The following is a 14,387-nucleotide window of genomic DNA, read 5'->3' on the forward strand; positions in this document are numbered from 1 at the left end:
TTCAGTGTCCAAATTTCCCACTCCTATATATGGTACAACATTCATAAGAAACACCATGGACCTGTATGATGAATGGGACCTCCGTGTTTAATGCAAGAACAGAGGATATCTTATGCTGGTTAATCAACGCCAGCCAAAAACAACGAAAACAAGAGGAGATTCACAGAGAGAGAGAGAGAGAGAGAGAGAGAGAGAGAAGGAAAAGCAAAAGCAAAAGCAAAAAGAAGAGGAAGAGAAAGAGGAGCTAGAGATTTCCTTTTCTTCTTTTTCCGTCTTTCTTCTCTGTGCTAATCATATACCATTGAAATTTTCCTGTCTCCAAAAGTTTCTTTTCCTTCCCATAAAATCCCATAAATTCATCTGAACCACCCTTTTGATCTAAATCCCAGATCCTCAGATTTTACATTTTCATATGCCACATAAAATGTACATGGAGAAGTTTGTAAGTGTAGATCATTGTACATGTATACACGGTGTTACTTCTGAATCTACTGCAATGAGCCTGTACACCCAGAAAACGACATCCTACTCGGGCTAAAGACTTACAATTCATGGCTCCAAGTACGTTTAGAAATGTCATTGGAGCAGTCAAGGATCAAACTAGCATCAGCTTGGCCAAAGTTGGTAGCAGCTCTTCGTTTTCAGACCTCGAGGTGGCCATTGTCAAGGCGACCAGGCACAAAGAATATCCTCCGGACAAGAAGCATATTAGAGAAATCTTGAGCATAACGTGTTACTCGCCTCAATATGTAGGCGCATGCATTAGCACCATTTCTAGGCGCATAAGCAAAACAAGGAACTGGGTTGTGGCATTGAAGACATTGATGTTGATCCAGGGGCTACTTGTAGAAGGAGATCCAGCCTTTGCACAGGAGATTTTCTTTGCTACAAGGCGTGGGACTCGTCTTCTTAACATGTCTGATTTTCAAGACAGATCTAGTTCGAACACATGGGATTATTCTGCATTTATCCGAACATATGCGTTGTACCTGGATGAACAGCTTGAATTCAAGATGCAAGGCAGGAGGGGAAAGTGCAGCACATTTGCCTACGACGAGGAAAAAGAGGTTGGCCGGATGGACAAGGGTGTTGGGGCAACACCTGTGCACGAAATGAAAAAAGAAAGCATATTCTCGAGGATTCATCATCTGATGCAATTTCTTGAGAGATTTTTAGCATGCAGACCAGCAGGTTTGTTTTTCTATGGCTTTTACCATTATATTTTACCAAAATAATATTTCCTGTATATAATTCATCCAACTTTCTCAACTTAAAACAGGGGTTGCAATATATAACAAGGTTGTAACTGTTGCTCTGTACCCTATAGTGAAAGAGAGCTTTCAGCTGTATTATGACATATCAGAAATCATTGGTATCTTGATTGATCGATTCATGGAGCTTGATATCCCTGACTCAGTAAAAGTTTACGAGATCTTCTGTCGAATTTCGAAGAAGTATGATGATCTTGACGTTTTTTATGACTTCTGCAAGAGTGTCGGAGTAGCACGTTCTTCAGAATATCCAGATGTTGAGAAAATACCACAGAAGAAACTAGAAGTCATGGATGAATTCATCAAAGAGAAGTCAATAATGGCACAAAAGAGGAGGGCTCAGACCACGGCACCAAAACCTGAACCGACTGAAGAAACCAAGGAGTCGAAACCCAAAGAGGACAATAATGGAATTAAAACCTTACCACCGCCAGAAGAATACCATGATACATATAGAGAAGAAAAGAAAGAGGAAGAGGAGACCTCGAAGGAGAAAGATAACAAAACCCAAGAAGTAAGAGATTTGTTGAACTTAAGTGAAGATGCAACAAATACAGAAAATCATGGAGACAAACTGGCTTTAGCCCTATTTGATGGCTATCCAGCGCCAACCATGACGAGTACTGTAACTCCATGGGAAGCCTTCAAAGAATCAGATGATTGGGAAGCAGCACTGGTTCAGTCAGCCAGCTATTTGTCGAACCAAAAGGCATCACTTCCCGGAGGATTTGACTCATTGATGCTTGATGGAATGTATCAACAAGGGGTCATAGCTCAGGCAGCATCTTCTTCAGGTCTTATAGCCACTGGAAGTACAAGTAGTTTTGCACTAGGTTCAACTGGAAGGCCAGCCACGTTAGCATTGCCAGCACCAACTGGTGGAGCAGCCAACATGTCTACAGATTCCGACCCTTTTGCAGCCTCACTCGCAATAGCACCACCACCTTACGTTCAGATGTTTGAGATGGAAAAGAAACAGAGACAGTTGGTAGAAGAGCAGTTAATGTGGCAACAGTATGCAAGAGATGGACTGCAAGGACAAGTAGGACTAGCTAACCTACGTCAAAATCCATATCCAAACAATACAGGAGGTTACATGAGATCCTACTGAAGAGGTACAGAGAATTATAAAGCGCTAAGGAAAACGAGTCTTTCTTGTACCAACTGGAAATATTGTCAGGAACCTTGAAACAGATCTGTTGATGCCATGGGAAATCAAGTGCTCTAAAAGATACTGAGTATAATATAATCTATAAGGTACTCGTACTAACAGATTACGGTAGTAGAGTGACAATAGTACATTTTTATCCTGGAGGTGGAGAAGAAAAAATCACATTGCAAATACTAAATGCTTAATATATTATAAAAAATAAAATGGAAAATAAATTGACTGAAATGGATTTTCACTCAGCAATAACTCTTTTTGCATAGTATTTATTATGATAGGGCTACTGTTAAATTGAGAAATGTAGAGAGATCAGTTAGCCAGAAAATAACTATTATGACATGAAAACTTGACGTACTCCGGAAAGTTGTCAGAACTATAGTAACAAATTACTCCATGCTTTTGAAAATACAGCTATTCTAAGAATGCTTTCATTGATACTGAGGCACAAAACAAGAACAGTGACAGACAACACTAGCATTTTTATGATTCACATCCCAATGTATGTATACCTCATGTCTATCTCACTTGCATTGACTGTGAAACTGCTAAGAGAAATGAATACCAGGTATACTTTCACTGGATAATGGCGACAATTGGCATGGCCTCTACCATTATCGTTAAAGCAATAACATGCAAAACAAGCAGTATCCATTTGTACAGGTACATATATTCACATCAGTCATATCCACGATTTTTGGCTGTAGAATTTGCTGCACATACCAATCCCCTGTTGCACTTTTTATTGGGTGTCAGGCAACTCGCTATCGGCTGGTATCTTAGTGGAGATGCCAAGGCTCATACCAACAGAAACTAAGGTCTCTAGTGATCTTGCACTGTTTTCCAAGAGATCGTTATCTATCTTGATTGTATCCTGCAGAGTAATTTTTCAACAAATTTGGACATAGCTTCAACAGTCACTTGAGCAATTTATCATGATTTTGACTCAAACTTGCTGGCAATTCATTTAAACGAGAATTTTACTCAATGAACTGACAACGTGCAAGGCTTGTCAATGTCACATTCGACCAATTTTAGAAGAAAATATAATCAACTAGCATGTGAATGGGCAAAGTGGGGTTTTGAAGAAAGTAAGACTTCTTCATTTCTGCAAAACAGTCTTCCTAAAATCTAAGGGACGGTAGCTATTTAGGTAGGGTAAGCCCCATCACCCTCCAAGCCACTAAACTTTAGGTGATTGTATCTTCAAGAAATAGTCTGGCAAATAAAATAAATAATCAATTTTTTGGATTGACGAAGTATGGGTACTAACCTTTTCAAAAACACAAATCACCGTACTTCCACCGAATGAGAAATATCCAAACTGCGAATTGAATTGGTGAAAGTGCAATAAACTTAGAGATCAAAAAATTATATTGTGAATTAGTTAATCGAAACAGTTTAATATTAATTATTGTGAACCTCGTCTCCTTTCTTCACATGATCACCCTCCTTTTTAGAGAAAGTAATGCTACCAACCATAGTTGCTCCGATAGCAACAAATGCCACCTGCACTCATTTAAAAACATTTAGTGACTATAAGTAGTAAATATTTAATTTCTGCTCAGACATGTAACATCTGAAATGGTTAATAGATTTCGATATTAGAACTTAGAAGCATGAAACGCAGGTGAAAACCAATTTATTTATTTTACTGTGAAGCATAGCTTATGTTTGTTTAAATATGCAAATCAACTGCAGAAGTTCAGCCCATCAAGTGTGAGAGTGATGAGAAACTCAAACATTTAATCAAAGTGTGTAAGTTCAGAAATGATAACAGATAAGGGGACCATATACGATTATCCTATAAATATGAGGTTTACTGAACTCAAAACCGTGTAAAAAATCAATATCTGAATTTCATGTGTAACAATTCAAAATCTTCCCACAGTGAAATTCAAAAGAAAAACTTGATGAATCATTCTGAAGACAGACTTGCTGAATCATTTGAACTGATCATTTTGCCACACTAAAAAGAATAGGCAAATCATTTAAGTATTCATACTCATAGTGCCATGATTAAAAGAATGCCCAGAGTACATTCCAATTAAAAGGGGGAAGGTATGATAGAAAATTAAAACTTGTGACAGAAATTTCAGATAATGGTACTATTGACACATCATGCTTAACATCATAAACAATCTGACTTGACACCTCAATTTGGGTCATATATCAGATTTATCGGGATGACTGGACAAGTGAAGGAATCAGCCTTCACTGTGAGACTCACAAGAAATCATTAATTCCAAAGGATACTGCGGACAAATTATGATGATTACTCTGGAGCTGGTGGCATAATAATCATCTAAAGCATAGATGGACAGGAAACATAATTAATATAATACACAAATGATTATTGCGGGACAAAGAAATTTTAATGTTGGGAATCACTTTTTAGTTACAAATTAATTTCTACCACAACTCAGAAAATCTTGGGGCAAGTGTCTGAAATAACAAACCTTTCCAAAATCTGCAGTTGAAATGAGAGCGATAACACGTTTATTCTCAGTGAACACATTACAATACTTGCTATTCACTGCAATAGGGTTAACCTTAAAGGCAAAAAGACAACTGAAATGAGTATGATTCAAAGATAAAACAGAGATGGTAAGAAGACATACATCTGAACATACCGTGTATAAGCATCCCGGAATTTCAACAAATTTCTCAATAGTTCCAGAAACAGGAAAATGAAAACGATGGTAATCCTGCCAATATTTGCATATATATTCACTTTGACAAAATTATGAACCTAACATATATTCATGAACAACGAGAAATTGACAAGAACCTGTGGTGCCAACCGAAATATCACCAAAGTTCCATCAACAAACGAGCTGGAGCACACTTCTGCACCTAAAAGACCTTGGACCGAAAATTTTCTCCCCTAATGTGACAAAGGAGAAGCTAAGGATACTATCTATATGCAGCATGAAAACATATATAGAAAATAAAGAAGACAAGCTTTCCAAATAACAGTTAATGCATTCTTCTTTTGGCTAAATTTCTCCAACAATGGATAAGCATTAAGGGGTATACTACAACTTATCTTTTTGTGGAAGTAAAACATCACATAAAGGACAAAGCATGGGAGTATATAATTACAAGGGCACATGTTTATATCCTGTCTAGAAATATATAGTGCATCATCTTTCATCACTTAAGTTCTTGCATGACCTCTCTGATAGAGTACATCACTAGACCACCACTGCTGCTCAATATTTGTTCAAGAAATTGAGCACACGCAGAAACACACACAAAGAGAGAGTTCTGAGCAATTGCCTGGTGCCATATCCATGGGGCAGTTATCACTTGAATTGCTAGATGATGAAACTAATAGATGGCAAGGATAAAGGTATGCCAATTACAAGTCAAAAGAAAAGCAGCCGGGGGAGGACAAGGAGCACATGCAAGAAAAAGCTCGTGACCAAGTTGTTTCCGGTCAACGCTTTCAGATGTTGATGCTAACAACGCTTGAAAACTAGAAGAAGACCATGAATGCATGTAACAACACTTCCCTAACCTTAGAAATGGCAATTAAATTTACAAAGAGAAGTGATGTGGGAGCAGAATTGGAACCATTGAAATAAGAATGACGTTTGAAAACTAAAAAATACAAAGAAAATAATTTGATCATAAGGAATATGTTAATTGAAAGTGTACAAAGCCTTTGTTTACATAGGTAGGTACGTCTGAAGGAAAAGGAGAGAGAACAAAGAAGACACTCAAAGAAAATGAAAAAATAAATAAATTAATGAAATAATCTAATTGGAATGGTTTAGTTTACATAGCACTTAGAATAATCTATAAATATCTTCAGCGACTCCTCTTGAAAGAGAGGGGTGTCTTCCGAAGTGTGGACACGGTGTTGCATGGTTGTCATCAGTTCGTGCCACAAGGTATTAGGTTAAGTCTAGCAATGAGGGCAACCCACATATTTAGTTGCCATCATTGAGTTAATAATTCCCTAATTTTACCAATCCAAGAAAATGAAACTGAAATCATAAACCAACCTATTATAATCAAGAAAAAGAAAAAGAAAAAGAAAATAGTTCTCCCAAATCTTATTGCTTCCACTTTGGTAGTAATCCTTTTCAAGAAAAGCTATTGCAAGCAATCTATTTGCTATGTATACTAAACTATTCCAATTAGATTATAGCAGGAAAGAAGTATACAATGACATAAAGGCAAAAGCTATTGCAAGCAATCTAAATTTTCACATATTCATTAAAAATAACTAAGTTACACAGAAGTGGAAAGTTGTGCATCTCTTTGAACAGAGAAGTAGCTTTTACCTTAATCCAAAATCTTAGACAATCAGTAGTCGTTTTAAAGGCCATCAGCCGGCTATCAGCAGCACATATAGCAACATCATCACGTTCCATGCAGGCAATTGGCCTTGCACCAGGTTTTAACTCTCTTATGAAAAATTCATTAAATGTCTGCATACGGGAAATGTACGAGTTAAGAAACTACAGAATAAAGTTAAAATCTAAATATTTATGCAGATGAAACTGATATGAACCTCCTCTATGAGTAAATTTTGTAATCATAACAAGCATCAAAGTGAAGGGAATGCAATCCACGTAGACAGAAGGTATACAAATGGTGTTAGGAGTATTGAGTCTGAAACTCAATCGTGATGAAGGAAAAGAGGCTTCTCCCTCCAACAACTTGAATTTCTTTCACCAGTATATACTGAAGTAACCAGAGGTAGTTGTCCCACAACTTATGCTCCCTCTTCCCCTCCCATAAAGAGATTGATTCAACAGGGGGCCGTTAACCAACATCACTAATTATTACTGGGGCATTTCGCTTATGGTAAAAGATAAATAACTAAACTTTGTTACTCGGGAAAGGTTGGGTATTATCCTGTCTGAAGCTCCAAACGAAAAAAAAGGGAGCTTATTTCAAGAGGAACGTTGACAATGGTGGAGAACTTTTGTCCTCTGGGGTATACAAGGGAATCATGAACACCTATTACATTTGTTTGCTTTCATTTTCTTTCTTTTCATAGCTTCCAATTTGGTATCTGAGCTGTATATCAGAACTGCATAACTTAGGAACACAGTCATAATCACCCCGAAGAAATCAAATATCCATAGTTTCCATAAAGTCTCCAGCAAGGCAAAGAGCAAAACGTGCAAATAGAAACACTAGATACACCTGCCTACTACTGAAATTCAGTCCTGTTATATTAATTTATTTATTTTTTGATAGATAACCAGATAATTTTATTAATCAAAAAAGAAAATACAGGAAGTGTATTATCAATTTAAACAAGAAAAAAACATCAAATTAGACAACCCTTCTATAGAATTAGTAATGTTAGCATTAAACCTAGTATACAAAGTCATATAAAACAATTCTCTAATCTGCTTGTCGTCCGTGTTTAGTCTTTCAAAATAGCAGCTGCTGCTTTCTCTCTACATACACTATACGATGTATTATGGGATAAGATCCCATACATGCTTGCTATCCTTATCACAAATTTTTCTCCTTCATTCCTGCAATACGTCCTCTATAAACCTAGGCAACATCCAATCCATATGTTGAGAAGCCAGAATACCGTTCCACAGCCAATGAACACTATCACAATGAATGAACAAGTGGTCAATCGTCCTCTATCCCTCTTACACACATAACACCACTTGGTAAAATAAAAACCTTTTCTTCAAATAACTATCCATAGTAAAAATGCCACCCGTGGAGGCAATTTATATTGCCACCCCATCTTCTAAGGGAATGAACTCACCACAAGTCCCAAAGGAGATCTAAATAAGTGCGAACTGAAAAAATACTATCCCGTGCCAACCTCCACTTGTTACGATCACCCTCCTATCAGAATTTGTACCTCATGCAAGGATGTCAAAAACAACGTTTAATCATCAAATTTTCAGTTTTGTAAACCCTTCTAAAAATATATTCCAGCTATAACTCTCATTGTGTATGGCTAATACATCATTTACCCTAGCAAAATGCACTAAAGCAACGCTAATGTAGTACAACACAATTACAATTAATAGTTTCCTACTACAATTATGTTTTATCTTTTCCAGGAGTTTATCTTTTCAATTCTGTTTATCTATTTAGTTTTCTTATATAGTTATGATAGGACTTTATTTTTTATTTGATTAGGATTATATTTTCAATTAGTTTCAATTTCCTAATACTATTGAAAGTAGGGAATAATCTTGCCTATAAATATAGAGGTATTGTACAGCTTTTATAATAATCAATCATTCTACAATCAATATCAAAGCAAGTTATTCCAACCTTCTTCTTGGTTATTACATAATTCTTATTACAAGAAGTTTATTACTGCTCATCGCTTCGGCACCAAATGCAATGCAAGGAAAACCCAACTTTAGCAACTGAAGTCATCCCAAAATATGATATTATTACCATTTCCCACCACAAAAGTCAATATATCTGATATACCCCCAAGTTATTCATTCAAGTTTGTCAAGCAATATTCTAGAGTGTTCCAATTCAAGTTAGTCATAAGGGATAATTTGGGAAATAAAGGGAGAAATGGTAGTATAATTGTATTAGGGGAAGGAGTAGAAAGGATCATCCATACACTTTGTTTAGGGAAATAGGAGAGACCGAGCCTCCCTAATAGCCGTGGAACTTGTCCATTATTTTGAAGTTCAATTAATCATCTTATATACCATTTATTGCCAGCGAAGGAATCCATCAATTAAGCTACAGCAACTGGGATTCTATAAAAATGGTATCAGAGCAACCAATGTGGCCCTGGGATATTACATTTGATAAAGAAAAGCAATTAGAAGATCGGGTTAATAATTTGGAAATAAGGATGGATGGACTGCAATCAGAGTTTGAGGCAATGAAATTTGAGATTCAAAAGGGCATGTCACGATTGATGGAGAAACTTGATTTCATGATGAAGGAATGAAGAGAAATTCACAGTAGATCAGCACCAACGCAGCATGCAGCAACAGGAGCATCATCTCCAGCAACTAACTGACCTCCTGTAAAATCAGCAGCAGGGAATCAATTCTGAAATCGGGAGAAATACGTGTCACGATGACGGGATGGACCGGGCCGAGACTATCGGCACAAGTTCGAAGTGGTGGCGATGCCCGGACTAGAATATCGGCATAGAGGAGATGAGGTGAGAATATTGGAATGGCTTAACGGTAGCCATATCTGCAAAAAGGGAAGAGGCATGACTCAACTGTCTTTTGGCACCAAAAATGATGAGAAACTTCTGGACTTCGTGGTGTTGGCGGCTTCCTTATCGGCAAACTGCGTGATTCTAAAAGAGGCAATGGACGGTGATTTTTTCAATCGACTAAGGGCAAAGAATTGGGCAGAAGGGAAGATTCTAAAGCCTCCATGTCTGGGCCAAATTCTGGATCTAGCCCCAAGGATCGAGGACCCTAATGAGCATTTTAAAAAGTTCCAAGCTATTTTAGGCCCATATAAATTCAACTACGGCCTAAGCACAAGTCCCCATAATTTCAGCCTAAATAGCAATCCTAACCCACCCAACTTATCTTCCCAGATAGCGTATTCAATTCACCAAGCAACCAGTATCATGATGGCTCATTGCCTTAAAAAAATAGACATTTTTGTGGGTAGAGGCAACAAGCTATGGAGTTGCTTGGATACTAATGATAATCGCTAAGTAAGTCCGTCCATTTCAAAGGGGGAAAACATCTCGTTTTTGTGGTGATCGTGACCGGAGTTTTTGCAAAGGAAATTATGTGGTTGTATGATGAATTCATAAGCTTCCACCTTGAGGACAAGGTGGATTTAGTGGGGCGAGTAATGATAGATCCCAAGTTATTCATTCAAGTTTGTTAAGCCATATTCTAGAGTGTTCCAATTCGAGTTAGTTATAAGGGGGAATTTGAGAATAAGGGGGGAAATGGTAGTGTAAATGTATCAGGCGAAGGAGTAGAAAGGATCGTCCATACACTGTTAAGTGAAATAGGAGAGATCGGGCCTCTCTAATAGCCGTGGAACTTGTCTATTATTTTAAAGCTCAATTAATCATCTATTATACTATTTATTGCCAATGAAGGAATCCATTAATAAAGCTACAGCAACTGGGATTCTATTACTATCCCGAAAGTCATTCCATCCTTGTCGGATATACCTCCACAATCTCACCCTATAAGAACCACAACCTCGACCAAGCACAACCCCCCTCCATCACTCCATACTTCGCCCCTATGATTTCTCTTTGAAAACTCCCCCTCCACTCCAAATTTCCACACCCACTTGCCCAATAAGGTCTTATTAAACAAAATAAGATACCTCAATCTAAAGCCTCCCATCCTTATAGGAGAACAAACAACAATCCAATCAACCAAATGGAATTTCCTCTCCTTTCCAAACCTTGCCAAAAGAAACTCCATTTAAATCCTCTCTAATCTATTTGTCACTGCAACAAAAATAGGAAACAATGACCAAAAAAAAAAGTGGGGAGATTAGAGAGAATGGATTTAATGAGTAAGACGGCCTCACTTTGAAAGTTAAATACGTTTCCACCCTGCTAGCCTCCTCTCTACCCTTTCCACAATACTATTCTAAGCCCGTCTGATCTACATTATTTTCATAAGAATGCATTTTTGAATAGTGTATTGATGGGAAATATGTGGTTAAAATATAAGGAAAAGTTTTGGATTTGTATGTAATATTATTTTATTAAAGAATGTGTAGTTGAAATGATGTCAAATCACTGTTTAAGAATGTATTTTTTTGAAAAAATGTTGGTCAAACAGGGCCTACGTATATATGCTTTTAAACCGTGCCCCTAAAGGGAACCCTAGTTATGACATGGGCAATTTTTTTGTTTTAACCTTCTAGTATTTTGTAACTTTTTTTAACAAAGAGATTTCACTAACCATCAACCAAAAGGACGCAGCTATCTTTTCATACACTAAGGGGAAAAAGCATCTGACACAGAGGATTTCGGAGATAGTAATAACCAACTCATAAAACATCAGACAGAGATGATTATATACCAAGTTCATATAAAGCATATGCTGATTTTAAAGATGAAGATGGAACAACAGCTATAGGAGTGAGATCAGTAGAGAAAAAAAATCAGCCTTACTCATGTCACATATTTGGAAAAACTAGGTATATTTTCTTTGAACTTTATTTTATTTGCAAGAAAACCAACAGAAAGTTTCAACCATAAGTGGATGGGCACAATTCTCTTCTTCTCTTTTCATTTTCGATGAGTACATTCAACTGAAACTTGCTTTTAGCATTAGTTTGTGCCTGCATCTACCTCGCGAATACAGTGACTGAATACAGTTTGATATCCTAATAACTCAGATAAAATTACTGAAAATATTTTTTCTTGTCTCTATTTTAGACCTAAACTTGTTATCGGTGGTTTGAACCCTTAAATGGAATAAATATTGAAGAGTTATTTTTTGAGAAGGTATAGTTTTTAAATGTGATCGTCAGCGATTGGTCAAGTTACTAGCATTAATAACTACAATATAACATTTGAAACAAATATCCAATTATTTAAGAAGAAACCCGACAAAGATACCAGTTAATATCAGTTTCATGCAATGACAATAACGTTGGAGAAGTGAATATTCAAGCAATATTTCATTAAGTCAATCATTTTAAGAATACCAATTTGTCTCAAACCCTTGACCTACCTTAAAATTCTCTAAAGGGCATTTGACTTCAGATAAATTGATTTGATCCTGCAATGACCAAGTCACCAAATTAGAAGAAGGGAAAAAATCTATTTTCCAAGAAACCTGATTTAAGATCTATTCCCAATATCCTTTCAGAGAACAAACTTATGCATACTATAATGCATATAGATCAATATAAAACAATAATTTTAAGATCACAGTGCTGATATATATATTCGTGACAATCTATATTAACTGAAGAACAGAAGCCAATGCGACCACTGCACCTGGACTGTCCGAATATTTTTTGACACTCAAAAGCACGGATTGTCTCTTTAGTAAATCCAATTTATTAGGTTTAATAGTTATTTTACTGGACTGTACAAGTTTTTTTCCCCTTGTCTGGATCAGCTAATTTTATCATGAGTTTCCTGATGATCAATTCTTCTATAAATTGTAGGAGTTATTGTTAATACCTAGAGGCTCAAAATGTGAGATGAAAGCAATGTGATTGTCAGAACCATGAGTAAATGCATCAGCACTCGTTAAATCACACATCATAAACGTATTATAATATCTAACTTAAGTTCAGAGTTAGCTCTAGATGACGATTTTTTGCAAGATTCATGTGAAGTACGACAGATGAAGGTTTTAGCATTAGCCTATCCATACACCACTCATGCTAAATGAAAAAGAGAACTCGAAAAGCTTAAAATTTAATTGCTTTAGCAAAATGAATAATTTTGAGACAATCTTCATTGCTTCAATCTTATCAGAAACTACAGGCTTATCAAGCAACAGTTACTTGTTTTCTGCAGGATACGGATTGGGCTATACCACAGAACAAATCATGAATAAATTTTCGTTTCCATATTAGACATAAGGAACTTTTTTCAAACAGAAGGAAGTCCCACTTCATTCCAAAATGGTTTTTTGTTGTCCCATTTCCCAAGTTACACGAATTCCCATTATGAGTACCTATATACAGTAGAAGACAACAGGACCAGCAAAAGAATGCATACACACACATACCAGAAAACTCATTACGTGCATAGAATATAATTCTTTACTTGTTTATACATCAAAGATAACTGAAGAAAGTGCTATTCAACTACTTGAGATCCATTTTAGAAATCTTTTTTTTTTTTTTATACATGTACAACTTCCCTGTCCACAACAATTTTCTTTTCTAAGTTTTAACATAGTTGTTAGGACAGAGAATTGTAGAAGAAATTATTCTTTTATGTATTTCTTCACTGAAAAGATTACTTATTTACATATAATTCGAGAGAGAGTAAAAAGGAAACCACCCAAATCACCTACAAATTATTTTAAGTAATCTATAGTTGTCATGTCTACATAATACAAAATAGAAGGAAGAATAACTGAATATAGCGAATCTAGTTTACCAACAACAGCAGACCGATTAAACCAATAAATCTACTGTAATTGCAGTAATCCACCAAATCTATCATTTCTCAACATTGTGTTCAAAGTTTTAAGAATGCTAGAAGAAAAGCCAGGAAAATCTGGTCATCTGAGACTGCAAGTTCTTGAATTAGACACCATTATGTCTTCCGTTATTTTTCAATCATTGTCTAACTTGCAAAAGTTGTGTTTATGTTCCTGATTAATTTGAATATTCATAAATTTATGAGTGAGGCTTGTATAATTACATTACTGAAACTGCTAATTAAATGGTTTTGCTGTTATCTAGGTCCGTCTGAGCAATGCAATTTTTTTCAATGAACACCAAATAATTTTACTCTATCCAATTTTCATTTCACCAATAATGGACAACTTTCAATGTTAAGCCTTCTGACATAGTCCCTTAATTATTATTAGTCATACACCTATCAAAAATTATTATTAGTCATACGAGATAGACAATATAGAGAAACAAAGAGCAATAGTTCCTGCACTTAACGTGGAAAAAGACCCCTAAATAAATAACAATCGTGAACAAGCAAAAACTATTGTTTTGATTGCACCCTAACTAATCAAACCACCATGTTGGTCACAGCCTCTTTCAAAAACACCAGTGATGCATGTTGACGGAAAAGCCAAAAGATAATAGGGAAGTTTGTTTCACAACCCCACCCCACCCACACTAAGAAGGAAAAGCATGCTACAGCTAACAAAATTAGGTGAGCTAACTTTGTTTGCATCATAGTTGACTTCACTGCACATTAAATAAGCGAACATACATTGTACTTATAAACGACATTGTACCAGAACTTAGTCTCCCAGGGCAATACAGTTTGATAAACTAATAATACGATGGATAAGTAAAGATAACTCTATTTGCAT

The 14,387-nt window shown here is 36.2% G+C and overlaps 2 protein-coding genes across 2 annotated transcripts in view; one reads left to right on the plus strand and one right to left on the minus strand.

Annotated features, from left to right (window-relative positions):
• LOC111411736 (putative clathrin assembly protein At1g03050) lies at positions 1 to 3,243 on the plus strand. Its single transcript, XM_023042318.1, has 2 exons — positions 1 to 1,191; positions 1,280 to 3,243. The coding sequence occupies exons 1-2, from the start codon at positions 552 to 554 to the stop codon at positions 2,380 to 2,382; spliced, it is 1,743 nt and encodes a 580-aa protein (XP_022898086.1). The 5' UTR covers positions 1 to 551; the 3' UTR covers positions 2,383 to 3,243.
• LOC111411735 (phosphatidylserine decarboxylase proenzyme 2-like) overlaps positions 2,846 to 14,387 on the minus strand; it is a 27,380-nt gene continuing 15,838 nt past the window's right edge. Inside the window, exons 14-21 of the mRNA XM_023042317.1 lie at positions 12,096 to 12,143; positions 6,732 to 6,878; positions 5,228 to 5,323; positions 5,070 to 5,144; positions 4,896 to 4,988; positions 3,859 to 3,945; positions 3,710 to 3,760; positions 2,846 to 3,310 (exon numbers count right to left, since the gene is read on the minus strand). Of these exons, the coding sequence (XP_022898085.1) occupies positions 3,179 to 3,310; positions 3,710 to 3,760; positions 3,859 to 3,945; positions 4,896 to 4,988; positions 5,070 to 5,144; positions 5,228 to 5,323; positions 6,732 to 6,878; positions 12,096 to 12,143 (729 nt within the window). The 3' untranslated portion in view covers positions 2,846 to 3,178. The remainder of the gene's footprint in view (positions 3,311 to 3,709; positions 3,761 to 3,858; positions 3,946 to 4,895; positions 4,989 to 5,069; positions 5,145 to 5,227; positions 5,324 to 6,731; positions 6,879 to 12,095; positions 12,144 to 14,387) is intronic.

Source organism: Olea europaea, chromosome 16 (assembly GCF_002742605.1).
Source record: "Olea europaea var. sylvestris chromosome 16, O_europaea_v1, whole genome shotgun sequence".
Lineage (NCBI taxonomy): Eukaryota > Viridiplantae > Streptophyta > Magnoliopsida > Lamiales > Oleaceae > Olea > Olea europaea.

Bases quoted from the DNA above. Each gene is read 5' to 3' on its own strand.
- LOC111411736 (XM_023042318.1), top strand. From the start codon at position 552: ATGGCTCCAAGTACGTTTAGAAATGTCATTGGAGCAGTCAAGGATCAA. The intron at 1,192-1,279 runs GTTTGTTTTTCT...AACTTAAAACAG, and splicing joins TTTAGCATGCAGACCAGCAG to GGGTTGCAATATATAACAAG.